Source organism: Oryx dammah, unplaced genomic scaffold (genome assembly GCF_014754425.2).
Source record: "Oryx dammah isolate SB20612 unplaced genomic scaffold, SCBI_Odam_1.1 HiC_scaffold_25, whole genome shotgun sequence".
In the NCBI taxonomy this organism is placed as follows: Eukaryota; Metazoa; Chordata; class Mammalia; order Artiodactyla; family Bovidae; genus Oryx; species Oryx dammah.
Genome location: NW_024070209.1, coordinates 61,686,961 through 61,702,045, shown reverse-complemented (window position 1 = coordinate 61,702,045; position 15,085 = coordinate 61,686,961). Strand labels below are relative to the sequence as shown.

The following is a 15,085-nucleotide window of genomic DNA, read 5'->3' as shown; positions in this document are numbered from 1 at the left end:
GTCGGCCACGACTGAAGCGACTTAGCAGCAGTGCAGCAGCAACACCCAGATGTTTGTTTTGAACCTTTTTCCTGTTGGTTCACTCCTCGCTCACTTGCTTACCTTTAGGGTGTGTTTATGTTATCATGGAGAAATGGTCATAAGATCTGAGCAACAACCGTGTTTAACGGCCACTTAGTTATGCTCAGTCAGACAGGTTTTACTGACTTAACGTGAATGTGTACAAGCCAGTAGCTGAGACTAACAAACAAGTCTAAAAATTCCTAATTTCAAAAGTTCAGTTATTTATAAAAGTGTTTGGTTCATAATTAAAGAAGATTCTATTTTAAACAAGTCATATTTGTTTAAATATGTAATTTTAAAGGTTGTATTACCACATGCAAACATCCACCTTAAAAAAAAATAGAATGAGTCATAAGAAGTCAGATATGCCATTAATCAGCTCTTGATTATCTTAAGTAAAAGAGGGAAGAAAAATACAAGTAATTTAAAGCTGTGTGTAATCCAAAAGGTAATTCTCTGTGACTTCAGACGTAGACAGAAAAAGATCTTTTTTGTTTCACACGCAGGCAGCTGGTCTGGGGATCAGCAGTCGCTAAAAGTTAATTCCAGACGCTTATAATCTACTAATAGATAATTAACCAGTGGTTGATCCTCTAAGACAAAGTAAAGCATTTGTTTTAGAATTGTGTGGTTCTTTCATGAGATCATCTAAACTTTTTTCTCCCCCATCAGGTATAATGGGTCTCTTCCAAACGGCGATAGAGGAAGGAGGAAAAGTAGATTTGCTTTGTTTAAAAGACCTAAGGCAAATGGGGTGAAGCCCAGCACTGTGCATATTGCTTGTACTCCTCAGGCTGCAAAGGTAAAACAAACAAAAACTAAATAAATTACCTTGGAGAAATTGAAAGACTTATATTTGCTGTTTATGTTCTTTAGCAGACCCTTCACATTGTATACCAGAAGTTTCCTTTTGTTTGGATGGGAGAAGACACTTGGGAGATAGGATATCTAAAGAAATGCCATCTAAAAGGGCATCAGTTCAGTTCAGTTCAGTTCAGTTGCTCAGTCGTGTCCGACTCTTTGCGACCCCATGAATCGCAGCACGCCAGGCCTCCCTGTTCATCACCATCTCCCGGAATTCGCTCAGACTCATGTCCATCGAGTCCATGATGCCATCCAGCCATCTCATCCTCGGTCGTCCCTTTCTCCTCCTGCCCCCAATCCCTCCCAGCATCAAAGCATAGGACTTTTTTTTTTTATGACACACTGGGATCCATGAGTAGAAATTAGAAGGAAATAATTCCTTTTTTCTCATTAAAAAAAAAAAGGCGGGTGGAGGGGGAGCAGGGATTCATCTAGAATTTGGAATTGTGGAACTGCCCTGAGATGTAGTGCATTCCTGCTATTACTCGAGGGACCTCCCTGAGCTGGGCAAGGAGGATGGTACAGAATATATGTATTCAGGGCCTAGAAACATGTTTGGATGAGATCATTTTTTTAATTAAGTGGTCTTTATCAAAGATTTTATGGATGCTCTTTTTATTTTTTATTTTATGATCCCCACAGCTTTATAGCATAGTGCCTTAAACACAGTAGACTTTCATTAATTATTAAATCAAAGCTGTGAAAGCAAATACCCAATTGTGTCTATAACACAACTCAGTGTCCTGGCCTACTTCATGCTTCTAACCCCGTTTTTATTCCCAACTAAAATTTCCAGAAGCTAGGCCATCATTTCAGGACACTTGGACTTTTCCTCGAGTGATAGACAATAAGGGGACATTTCAGATCTTAACTTTCCTATTATTCTTCTACTTCCAATTTTATGACACAGACTAAATTTGATACTGTGGTGAATGAATAAACATTACAAAGAGTTCTTTACATCTGGAAGTACCTATATCTTTAAGCAACCCTAGAATGTGCATTAATATTACACCATCTGAGGTTATTTTTGTAGATTAAAAATAAATGAGAGCGAAATTGGCATAGGGTGCCTTAAGTCACATTTGTGGTCCCTGGACTTTTGGCTTTGTTTTGTATCCAGTGTGGTGTCTAAGTAAGAGTCCTCGAGGAGTCTTCTCTTACTATTTAAGAGCCAGGGAATATAGAAAAGTGACCATTTCTTTTACATGTTTCTTTCTGTTCTTTTGTAAAGAAGGGATGTGCTGATAAATAATAAGCAGGTGGTAGAGTGAAAGGTTTATTGATCTGAGGAACTTCTTTCCAGTATTTCCCCACTGAAGTGCTCTTGGCATTTTGGGTGTGCCAAGAAATGGCAACCCACTCCAGTGCTCTTGCCTGGAGAATCCCAGGGGAGCCTGGTGGGCTGCCGTCTATGGGGTCGCACAGAGTCGGACACGACTGAAGCGACTTAGGAGTAATTCTTCTTTATTCAGGACTGTCCCACCCATTACAGGATATTTAATATTAGGTTGGTGCAAAAGTAATTACTGTTTCGAAATGTGAATTTAAAATCATTTTCAGTTCAGTTCAGTCGCTCAGTCGTGTCCGACTCTTTGCGACCCCATGAATCCCAGCACGCCAGGCCTCTCTGTCCATCACCATCTCCCGGAGATCACTCAGGCTCACGTCCATCGAGTTGGTGATGCCATCCCATCCAGCCATCTCATCCTCTGTCGTCCCCTTCTCCTCCTGCCCCCAATCCTTCCCAGCATCAGAGTCTTTGCCAATGAGTCAGCTCTTTGCATGAGGTAGCCAAAGTACTGGAGTTTCAGCCTCAGCATCATTCCTTCCAAAGAACACCCAGGACTGATCTCCTTAAGAATGGACTGGTTGGATCTCCTTGCAGTCCAAGGGACTCTCAAGAGTCTTCTCCAACACCACAGTTCAAAAGCATCAATTCTTTGGTGCTCAGCCTTCTTCACAGTCCAACTCTCACATCCATACATGACCACTGGAAAAACAACATCCTTGACTAGACGGACCTTAGTCGGCAGAGTAATGTCTCTGCTTTTGAATATACTATCTAGGTTGGTCATAACTTTTCTTCCAAGGAGTAAGCGTCTTTTAATTTCATGGCTGCAGTCACCATCTGCGGTGATTTTGGAGCCCCCCAAAATAAAGTCTGACACTGTTTCCACTGTTTCCCCATCTATTTCCCATGAAGTGATGGGACCAGATGCCATGATCTTCGTTTTCTGAATGTTGTGCTCTAAGCCAACTTTTTCACTCTCTTCTTTCACTTTCATCAAGAAGCTTTTTAGTTCCTCTTCACTTTCTGCCATAAGGGTGGTGTCATCTGCGTATCTGAGGTTATTGATATTTCTCCCAGCAATCTTGATTCCAGCTTGTGTTTCTTCCAGCCCAGTGTTTCTCATGATGTACTCTGCATAGAAGTTAAATAAGCAGGGTGACAATATACAGCCTTGACGTCCTCCTTTTCCTATTTGGAACCAGTCTGTTGTTCCATGTCCAGTTCTGACTGTTGATTCCTGACCTGCATATAGGTTTCTCAAGAGGCAGGTCAGGTGGTCTGGTATTCCTATCGCTTTCAGAATTTTCCACAGTTTATTGTGATCCACACAGTGAAAGGCTTTGGCGTAGTCAATAAAGCAGAAATAGATGTTCTTCTGGAACTCTCTTGTTTTTCCATGATCCAGCGGATGTTGGCAGTTTGATCTCTGGTTCCTCTGCCTTTTCTAAAACCAGCTTGAACATCTGGAAGTTCACGGTTCACATATTGCTGAAGCCTGGCTTGGAGAATTTTGAGCATTACTTTACTAGCATGTGAGATGAGGGCAATTAAGTAGGCTCAAATATATCTTTATATTAATCAAAATAGGAACCATTACAATCAAATATATCTTTATATTAATCAAAATAGGAACCATTACAATCAACACATTTTTGCCAATGAGAAATAATTTTGTTTATTCTTGTAGCGTAAAAATCTGTGCTTCAGGATTCCATGAACTCTTGGAAAGCATTTTCTGCCGCCTCCTGGTTGTGGAAGTGTTTTCCCTGCAAAAAGTTGTCAAGATGCTTGAAGAAGTGGTAGTTGGTTGGCATGAGATTCAGTGAATATGGTGAATGAGACAAAACTCCGTAGCCCAATTCATTTAACTGTTGAAGCATTGGTTGTGCAGTGTGTGGTCGGGCATTGTCATGGAGCAGAACTGGGCCCTTGCTGTTGACCATTGCCGGCTACAGGTGTTGCAGTTTTGGGTGCATCTCATTGATTTGCTGAACATACTTCTCAGATGTAAGGGTTTCACTGGGATTCTGAAAGCTATAGTGGATCAGATGGGCAGCAGGCCACCAAACAGTGACCATGACATATTTTTGGTGCAAGTTTGGCTTTGAGAAGGGCTCTGGAGCTTCTTCTCAGTCCAACCACTGAGTTGATCATTGCCGATTGTTGTATAAAATCTACTTTTTGTCACATGTCACAATCCAGTTGAAAAATGGTTTTTGTGTAGAATAAGAGAGGATGTCACTTCAAAATGATTTTTTTGATTTGCAGTCAGCTCATTAGGCACCTGCTCATCAAGATTTTTTATCTTTCTAATTTGCTTCAAATGCCAAATGACTATGGAATGGTCGATGTTGAATTCTTTGGCAATTTCTTGTGTAGTTGTAAGAGGATCCGCTTCAATGATGCTCTCAGTTGGTCACTGTCAACTTCCGATAGCCAACCACTACACTCCTCATCTTCAAGGCGCTCGTCTCCTTTGCAAAACTTCTTGAACCACCACTGCGCTGTACATTCATTAGCAATTCCTGGGCCAGATGCATTGTTGATGTTACAAGTTGTTTCTGCTACTTTATGACCCGTTTTGAACTCAAATAAAAAAATTGCCCAAATTTGCTTTTTAGCTAGCATCATTTCTATAGTCTAAAATAAATATAAACAACAAGTAATGAGTCATTAGCAAAAAAAACAAAGTGAGAAATGCACATTAAAATGATGTATAATAACATAGCCACATTTATTTAGGAATTTATTCCAGTATTAAAGGCAGAGTTCAACAATGCAGAACAGCCATTACTTTTGCACCAACCTAATATTCTTGGTCCCTTCCCACTGAATGCCATTTCAACCCTCAAATCATTGTGATAGCCACCAAACACAGCCACCAAACACCCCTTACACAGCTGACACTACCTCTGGTTAAGAACTACTATCCTAGGGAAATCTTTCTAAGTCTTCTGTAATTTCCTGTTGTGTACTTCTCCTCATGTTTTTACTGTCATACTTCTCATGTTTCATTGCAGGCTCCTTTTCATCTTTACTAGGCAGCAGGAATCTTAGGGATCAAAGACTGACTTTCTGCTTTTCCAGTTTTGGAGGATTGTATAATGAGGTCAGGAAGAAAACTAGCTGTTTAGTCTAGCAGTCATCTGGGATGAGTGCTTAAACCCTAACTTCCAATCCAGTGAGAATTTAACTTGACACAGCTCTGTATTCTCAATCTGAGTAGATCTCATAGTTAAAAAAAAAAGCTTATAATCTCAAAGTACACAAAACCTGTGTTTTTAAATCCCTTTAGCCTTTAAGAATTAATGGCCAAAGTACTAAAAAATTATTTCATTGAAAAGTCAGCTGCTTAATGTTGAGATAAAGTAATTATAGATTTTTAAATCTTTAAAACCATTTTGTCATGTTTATGAATGCATCAATGTGTAGTAAAGCCTGTTAAAGTACATGGGAGTGACATAAACTGTACTCTTGAGGTTCAGAGACAGGAGTAGGGAAGGACATATAAGCAGCCTTCATTATATCTGCAGTTTAATTTCTTTTAAAATATCAGAAGCAGAAATGGTATTAGTAAGAATGATAAAAGTTGGGTAGTTAGTACCCAGGTATTTATATATTCTTTTTGTATATTTGAAAATTTCACAATCTTGATTATCTTAAAACTATGAAGACTTTATCTATTTCAGGTTAGCTACCAATTGAAACCAAGTAAAATTTCATAATACCAAAGTTCTAATTACGAAAGTTTTTTTTTTTCATTTAGCCTCTTTGCTGCATATAATCATTCTTCTGTGTCTTTCTCTGTTTCTTTTACACAGCCTGTTTCCACTTCCTCTGTGCAGGTTTTTCCCCCTCTGATATTATCATCAACTCATATGCATAGAAAACGCCTGAAAACAAAACTGAGAAGTTCTTTTTAACAATGTTTTTAGTTTGGCATATGTCAAAAGTACAGTCATAAGCATTATATCCATTTCCTTTGGTATGTTTAATCATTCTATGAATTTTTCTGTATCTAGCCTAGCCTATGGCAAATACTTGTCATCTATAGAGTCACAGAGTGGCTAGAAAAACCAGTTAACTTTGCTTATTTGTTAACTTTAAACCTCTTTGAGTTATTAAATAAGATTCCTCTTGTCTTGCAAGACTTTGTATTTTCTCCTTATCAGAGCAGTACTGAGTACTGCTTTCATTTCCTATCTGGGATTTGATTTTTAAGTATCTCATAACTTGAAATACTTATAATGGAGACTCAGATTTTACAGTTTTTTTTATACAGTGAACTTATGTTTTTACTCTGTGATTGCTTCAGTGCACAGATAGACCTCAGATATATTTCGGGATCAGTTTCAGACCACCACAATAAAGCAAATCACAGCTGGTTTCATTTCCTAATATATATATATAAGTTATGTTTGCACTATGCTGTGATCTCCTAAGTGTGCAGGCTTCCCTGGTGCCTCAGAGAATGAAGAATCCACCTGGTAAAGAATCCACCTCCATTTAGGAGACCCAGGTTCAATCCTTGGGTCAGGAAGATCCCCAGAAGAAGGGAATGGCAACCCACTCCAGTATTCTTGCCTGGAGAACCCCATGGAAAGAGGACCAGGCGGGCTACAGTCCATCAGTCACAAAGAGTCGGATACGACTGAGTGACTGAGAACTGAGTGTGCAGTAATAGCATCATGAAAGTTACTCAGTTGTGTCCAACTCTTGCGACCTCATCGACTGTAGCCTACTAGGCTCCCCTCTCCATGGAATTTCCCACCATTGAGCCACCAGGAAAGCCCTTAATTTTAAAGTACTTTTAATGCTAAATGCTAACCATCATCTGACAGTGCAGAGTTGCCACAAATCTTCAGTTTATAAAAAATTCAGTTATCTGTGAAGCATAATAAAATGAGGTCTGCCTGAATTCTTCTGCACTCCACTCACTCTAAGAAACCACTGTCACAGCAAAGGTTATGCAAGTTATTAATCTCTAAATTTCAGGGGGAAAATATGTCATACATATAATAAATAGATTACTGTTTTCTAAAGAAAGAATAAAAACCTCTATTTTTCTTATTCTCAATTGATCAAACATTTTATTCAAAATAGCAGCAGTGATGTCCTTGATTATGTATTAACATATATATTTTTATATGTCTGTGTATGGGTGAAATGAATACCAGCAGTGACATAAGGGATGTTTTGTTTTGTAATTATAAAATAGTTGACTTACCCTTGAAGCAGTATAGTGTTTTTTTTTTTTAACTTTTGTTTTATGTTGGAGTACATATACTGCAATACAATGTATTAGTGTTGGGTGTGCAACAGGGTGATTCAGTTATACATTTATATGTATCTCTTCTTTCTCAAATTCTTTTTCCAATTACATTGTTACAGTATAATGAGCACAGCTCCCTCTTTTTTTTTTTTTTTTTTTAAAAAGGTTATCTTTTATCTATTATGGTTATCTATTTAGGTTGATGTACCTGCTAATTTTTGCTATTAATCTTTTTTTTTTCTTAGGCAATAAGCAATAAGGACCAGCATAGCATATCATACACCTTGTCTCGAGCGCAGACAGTAGTGGTTGAATATACTCATGACAGCAACACTGATATGTTTCAGGTATTATAACATCTAAACTTTTTTTCTTAAAAAACAAAATAAGGTTAAAAACCTGTTGTAATTGACTTTCGCTGTGGTCAGCTTAAAGGTTATCACACTTAATGCATTTCATTAAAATATATTTTGATTTCTAAACCCCATGTATAGAAGCCCACATAGCATGGGTAAGAGATGGGCTCTGATATCAGAATTTCTGGTAAACGTTACTTAGGCACTCTCTGCATCAGTTTCCTCCTATAAAGTGAGATAATAGAACTTCCTTCAGATGACTATTAGGAAGCTTAAATGTGTTAGTCCCTCTGAATATTCAGAACTGTGCCAGGTACCTGGTAAACACTTAGCTACTAGTATTGGTAGCTGTAAAAATAATTATTACCTATTATTATCCAAAAAAGAAACCAAGGGATATTTTATACACATTTATGAACTTCTTTGCTATTACTTCTCAGTTTCCTCTCTAGGCAACTAAAAGTACAGTTTCTAATTATTCATATCATATATGTGAAGTTAAACTTTCTTCTCAGCACATATTTGGTCAAATCTAATGGTATAGTAAGTTTTTATTTCTTTCATTCTTTGTACCAATCCAGTACTGATGGTTTTATAAATCAATGATAGAAAAGCCGAACCTTAAAGACATAAGCAAGATTCTTGATATTCATGACATCGTCTCTCTTAATATTGGGTTTTTGTAAAGCCTTGGGCTTTTTTGAAACAATCTTAAATAGGATATAAAATGCCTAATAATGTTGTTCTTATAATTATTGTCCCAATGACTTTACAGTTTTTCTTAACTTTATGAGATAAAATGAAGATAAAAAGGCCTGGAGGTGTCTTTGCTGTAGTCAGTAACAAAATATTTCTTTAAAGTCACTTTACAGTCAACCCTCTTAATGGAATGCTGAATTTTTTAGAATAGTGGAAATATTTTTAGTTCCAAAGGTTTAAGACCATTTTCTTTAGATATCGTATTCTTAGAAATAAAGAAAAGGAACATCCAAATGTTACATTTTTTTAATCAATAAATTTCCCCCTAAAACTATCCAGACTAAATAAGTCTTTGTACTTAGTGGCAGGATAAAAACACTATAGAGTTTTATCTGAAAGTGTGTTGGTAAAAGGAATTCTTAAAGCTCTTAAAGAGCAACTTAAGAGTCATCCTCTTTGTAAAGGGTCAGTAGTTTTTCTCAACAACAGTTTCCTTTATTTTTTATGATACTACTTATTCAGTGTTAGTTATTTTTGGCTGTGCTGGATCTTCATTGCTGCGAGCAAGCTCTCTCTAGTTGCAGTGAGTGTGGGCAGCTCTGTTACAGTGAGCAGGCTTCTCATTGTGGTGGCTTCTCCTGTGGCAGAGCCCAGGCTCTAGGCTCGTGGGCTTCAGTAGTTACAGTGCTTGGACTTAGTTGTCCCATGACACGTGGGATCCTCCCAGACCAAGGATCAGATCTGTCCCCTGCATTGGTAGGCGGGTTCTTAACCACTGTACCACTAAGGAAGTCCTATGATACTACTTTATAACAAATACATTAACGAACTGATTTCTAAATGTTTAATACCCTGTGATAATTGTCACTTTTGCCGTCTTTTCCACCGATTTCATTTTTTCAACTTTCATCTTTCAAAATGAAATTAATTTACTAGCTAGTACATTTGAAGATGTTTTTACTTCACTGACACCTCATCCAGCAGAACACTGTTCAAGGAAACTTGACTCTAAAATATGGCCAAGAACCAGGAAGAAAACAGAAAAGACATTTAGGCATATAAAATAAATGCCACAGAGTCCATATACTGAAATTCCTTTTCTCTAACTCCCTAGAGAATCCCTTAGGCCACCACCAAGAACCTTTTGAAATACTGTTCTTTGAAGTTTGGTTATCTGATTTCTCAACCCGTAGCAGAATTAAGAGTAGCTGGTTCAAGGAGGAGTATGCTGCAGAAACAAGTACCATCAGCATACCCATCAGCAAGAAATGAGAGCTAACAGCCTGACAGAAAAGACAGGAGAAAATCTGTGAAGTAGACATAAGACCTCAAAGCATGGCTTTGTAAGGTTTTAACATAGGGATCAGTGTTCTTCTACACCTTTATAGGACCCAAAGGCATCACTGCACTTCAGCTTAATAGAAACAGTATTCATAGTGTAATGTCCTGGAGTCATCATAGAAGATTGACTTTTATGTTCATTATGTTCTGTTAAGGAAACTAGAGTAATATGTGGTAGACATATTTCTATCCCAAGGGGTTAAAATTAAAATCTGCACCCACTTAGAAATCTCAGCCATCCTAAACTCTTCATTCTTGAGGGTTTCCTATATTCTGGCTTGTAAGTTTCTACTTAATTCTGTGCTCTAAGTGATTACTACATTAGAGGAAATCGGACAGGTTGGTTTTCAAGGGTATAGATACCCCCAGAGTTAAGTGTGATAAGTTTGAGCTTTAGAAATTTCAGAGGCTTGATGATTTCACCCTATTGTTTGTGCCTTTGAGTGAATTTTCCTCTGTGTTCCTTTCAATAGTTTTATAGATATTTCTTTTTCTCTTAGATTGGCCGGTCGACTGAAAGCCCCATTGATTTTGTAGTAACTGACACAGTTCCTGGAAGTCAAAGTAATTCTGATACACAGTCAGTGCAGAGCACCATATCAAGATTTGCCTGTAGAATCATATGTGAACGGAATCCCCCCTTTACAGCACGGATTTATGCTGCAGGATTTGACTCATCAAAAAACATCTTTCTTGGGGTAAAAAGCTTTTTTCCTAAATGTTGCCTTTCACAACCACTTCAGTTTCCCAGTTTACAAATAAACAGAAGCTATTTTTCCTTCTAGGAGAAGGCTGCCAAATGGAAGACATCAGATGGACAGATGGATGGCCTGACCACTAATGGCGTTCTTGTTATGCATCCACGCAATGGGTTCACAGAAGACTCCAAACCGGGAATATGGAGAGAAATATCAGTGTGTGGAAATGTGTTTAGCCTGCGTGAAACCAGATCAGCTCAGCAGAGAGGGAAAATGGTGAGTACTAAGATGTAAACTTCTTAATTACAGTAGACTTCACAGGGTGAGTTGGACTGAATGCATTACATATTCCCCAAAACTATTAAATCTTTTGCTGATACAAAGTACAAAGTGTGGCTATCAAGCTCTGGCTTCCAAACACTATACCAGGAGGATAATATCCTAGTTTTTCAATGAGGACACTCTAAAAATGTATTCTTTTATATTTGTCAATATATTTTAAAACCTAAGCTTTCCCAATTTAAACAACACTCTGTGTATTTTCTACTTGTATCTGTATATCTTTGACCAAGATATTTACCAAATTGTAAATATTAAGCTAACTGATTGGTCAGATGGTTTAATCATAAATTGTCTTTACTATAACTCTGAAAAGATGTGTTACTTAATATTTTATCCTTGATTTTGAAACCTGTATTTTTCATGACTGCCATTCAAGTTTCTTCAATAAACAACCAGAGGAAGTCTTGATTCTTGAGTAAGGAGCTTGTAAGACCAAAACTCTGAAGTAAAAATCCAAAACTCCGTGGTGAGTGTGTTTTTTGATTCTTGTTTCCTCTAGGTGGAAATTGAAACCAATCAGTTACAAGATGGCTCATTAATTGATCTCTGTGGCGCAACATTGCTGTGGCGTACTGCAGAAGGCCTTTCCCACACTCCTACCGTGAAGCATTTAGAAGCTTTAAGACAGGAAATCAATGCAGCGCGACCTCAGTGCCCTGTAGGGTTCAACACACTAGCATTTCCCAGCATGAAGAGAAAAGATGTCGTTGATGAAAAACAACCCTGGGTGTATCTAAACTGCGGCCATGTGCATGGCTATCATAACTGGGGAAACAAAGAAGAACGTGATGGAAAAGATCGTGAATGTCCTATGTGTAGGTCTGTTGGTCCCTATGTCCCTTTGTGGCTTGGATGTGAAGCTGGATTTTATGTGGACGCTGGCCCTCCAACCCATGCGTTTAGCCCATGTGGGCATGTGTGTTCAGAAAAGACAACTGCCTATTGGTCCCAGATCCCGCTTCCGCACGGTACTCACACTTTTCATGCCGCCTGTCCCTTCTGTGCACATCAGTTGGCTGGTGAACAAGGCTACATCAGACTTATTTTCCAAGGACCTCTAGACTAACAGACAGTTGTCCTCCAGAACTACATTAAACATTTATAAGCTAAGTGATCTGGGCTTTCCAACCTGTTGTCCACGTCACAGTTTTTCTGCTCTGGTCGTTTGCATTAAGATGAAGATTTTTTAAAAACATTTGTAATAAATAGTAGCAATTTCTGAGCAAAAATCTGGGAAAATCAAGCAAAGGAAATTTTGAAAGTACCAGACTTCTGATTTCTGAGTTTTGAAAATATATTTTGAGGAGAAAAAGACATAGTCTAATTTGATGCCTTCCTTTTAGTGTTTTTGAATCACCCATCCTCAGTGTTGAAAAATTGTTTTGTATAACTGAGGGTACTGTTGGTTCAAACTATGTTAGTTTACAGTTTGTTGCAAAATTGTAAAAATACAGCAACATGTATATTAACTTTTTTTCTATTTATCTTTATTATAGAAAATATCTTAGAATGTTCCTTATAGAGTAGCATGGTGACAATGGTCTCACACTCCTGGTGAGAATGGTAGTTTAGCAACCGTAGCTCAAGGATTTGCAGAGTTAGGAAGAAGGACAGGAGAGACTCTCTCCCCACCCCATTTAAATATGAAATTTGGTAAATTAGAATACTTTGTAAAAACAAATTCATATTAATTACCACTATGTAAGAGGTGTTTGTTTTTAACCACATTAAAGGTAATCGGGAAAGTATTTTTTCCTTAATGTTTCTTCCGAGTATAGTACTATAACAAAAACTTAATGCTAAGAAACATTTTATATGCTCCTTTGAAAATGCAATTTAATCTAGATTATCTATTTTTCTCCCACAATAACTAATCTGTTTTTAGTATCAGCAACATTTGGCAAGTTTATTTTTTAGATATAAACTGTGGTTCATCTGTTCACTGTTTCTAGAAAAAAATCATTCCCATGAGAAAAAGCATAAATTAACAAGAAAGGAGAGTGACTTGATTTGCTTTTAGAAGAAGAATGCTGAATTAACTATCCTGTATTTGGACTTATTCGGGTGTTAAAAAACGTAGAAAGATTTGAAGGGTTGAATGACAACAGTGCTTTTTTGTTTGTTTGTTTTAAAATTTAACAGACCAGCCTTAACTGTGGGTTTGAATCCTAAAAGGACATTTGCCACAGTGTGACTCAAGGAAGTATTTGGTTGGCAGGTGAGCACCAGTGACAGCCAAATAGAGGGACATACTTGCATGGTCAGTTTATTCTCCATTTCCAGTAAGTTCTTTGGTTTCAGAAGGAAGAAAACATTTTCTCTCCCTTTCCCCCACCCACCCGTTTTTGTTTTTTTTTTAATACCCACAAGGAAAGTATAGACAGCTGCACTACATCAAACCCTTTGTGACACTTGTAAAAATCAGTACACTTTTAGGTTAGACAGAATCATTTTTTTAATCTTTTGATTTGTTTTCCTTTAGTTCAAAAAGTTGTATTATACTTAATTGACTCTAGCAAGATTTTGTATGTGGTAGCATAGCTTTAATTTATCCTGTTATGATACTGTTCTGAATTTTCTTTTGGTTTTTAAAAAACAAAACCTGTTGCTTGGAAGCCATGAACTATTTTACTTTACTTCAACTTGTCAAAATTTACTTGTTTTAAAAAAAATGATCATTTGGGTTCACTCAGGAAATGCATGTCAGGAAACTTGTATTATAAGTTGACTAGTTGTGATGTACCAGTAACTGCTGTTACTCCTTTTTCAAAGAAATACAGTTGATTTTGAAGTTTTTTAGATTGTCACATGCTTTGTGACTAATGCAAGGAAATCAAGTCCTGTGTTGTATTTGTTCTAGTCATTTCTATTCAGGCTATATATTGTAGCTAATTTTTATTTGCAATTAATTTATTCAAACTAAGTAAATACTTTTCAAAATAGATACTTGAATTTGTTTCTGTGAGTTCATTTTCCCATAACTTAGAATGGGAAACCAGAAGTGAAAACTTGTGGACAAAACCAATCCACACTCCAAAAATATTCACTTGAAATAGGTGAAGAGTTTGCATGTAATGTAACTCTTTATTTTCTGGTTCTCTTAGGAAGGTATCTCTTCCCTGTTAATAAAGGAACTTCTTTAGTGGTTGAGTAATTGTGGCCTTTTTCTAAGTTAAACCCTGCTAGAGAGGTAGCTCTTAGTAAGCTGCATAGCTAGACTGTTTAAGTAGTGCCTTAGTAATCATAAAAGGTTCATGTTCTTCCTGAGGTGTCTGAACTTCCTCCTATCAATTGGGAAAAATCTGGTTCATTTTCTGTCAAATTAAAGTTATGAAAACTTAGATAATTTCAAGCATCTTAATTACTCAAGCAGTTTAATTATTAGACATTTTGCCAGTGACTAATAGAATACTTTTACTTACTCAGTTGTATTAAGGGAATGTCAGTATTCTGACCAGAAGAAAAAAGCTGTGTTTAGGTGTCCTAAATGCATTCTCAAGAAGGGTAGTCTGAATGGCTCAATTCTTTTATCAGAGTGATGTTAATATCTAAATCTGTGTTTGATTAAGATCACGTCTTGAGCTGTGTCTGAGTCTGCGATGCTGTGGGCCGTGGCCCACCAGGCACCCTCTGTCTGTGGCATTTCTGGGCAGGATTTCTGGAGCGGGTTGTCATTTCCTCCTCCGGGCTATCTTCCCGACCAAGGGCTTGAACCCATGTCTCTGGGTCTCCTGCATTGCAGGAGTTTCTTTACTGCTGAGCCAGCAGGGGATGTGTTAGTCACTCAGTCGTGTCTGACTCTGCAAGCCCAGGGACTGTAGCCCACCAGGCTCCTCTGTCCATGGATTCTCCAGGCAAGAATACTGGAGTGGGTTGCCATGCCCTTCTCCAGAGGATCTTCCCAACCCAGGAATTGAATCTGAGTCTCCTATATTGCAGGCAGATAGATTCTTTACCTTTTGGGCCACCAGGGAAGCCCTCCTTAATCCATACAGGGAATTAAATTTCCCCTTTATCTAAAATGTTGGGGTCATGAAGCAAGATAGGGTAAATATCTAGAAAGAGGAGTTCTTTACCAGGTTATCTTCTTCAAGTTGTGATTGCTTACTTTCATAATATAAAAATCTATTACTTGTGAGGCAGGTTAGAAATAAAT

General features: G+C 37.6%; 1 protein-coding gene across 2 annotated transcripts in view; it reads left to right on the top strand.

Moving 5' to 3' along the window:
• PELI1 (pellino E3 ubiquitin protein ligase 1) overlaps positions 1-13,881 on the top strand; it is a 57,863-nt gene extending 43,982 nt beyond the window's left edge. For both annotated transcript variants that reach the window (XM_040224038.1, XM_040224039.1), the window contains exons 3-7: positions 736-865; positions 7,739-7,840; positions 10,390-10,587; positions 10,675-10,863; positions 11,429-13,881. In XM_040224038.1, coding sequence (XP_040079972.1) covers positions 736-865; positions 7,739-7,840; positions 10,390-10,587; positions 10,675-10,863; positions 11,429-11,995 — 1,186 coding nt within the window. In that variant the 3' untranslated portion in view covers positions 11,996-13,881. The remainder of the gene's footprint in view (positions 1-735; positions 866-7,738; positions 7,841-10,389; positions 10,588-10,674; positions 10,864-11,428) is intronic.
• The last annotated feature ends 1,204 nt before the right edge of the window (positions 13,882-15,085 follow it).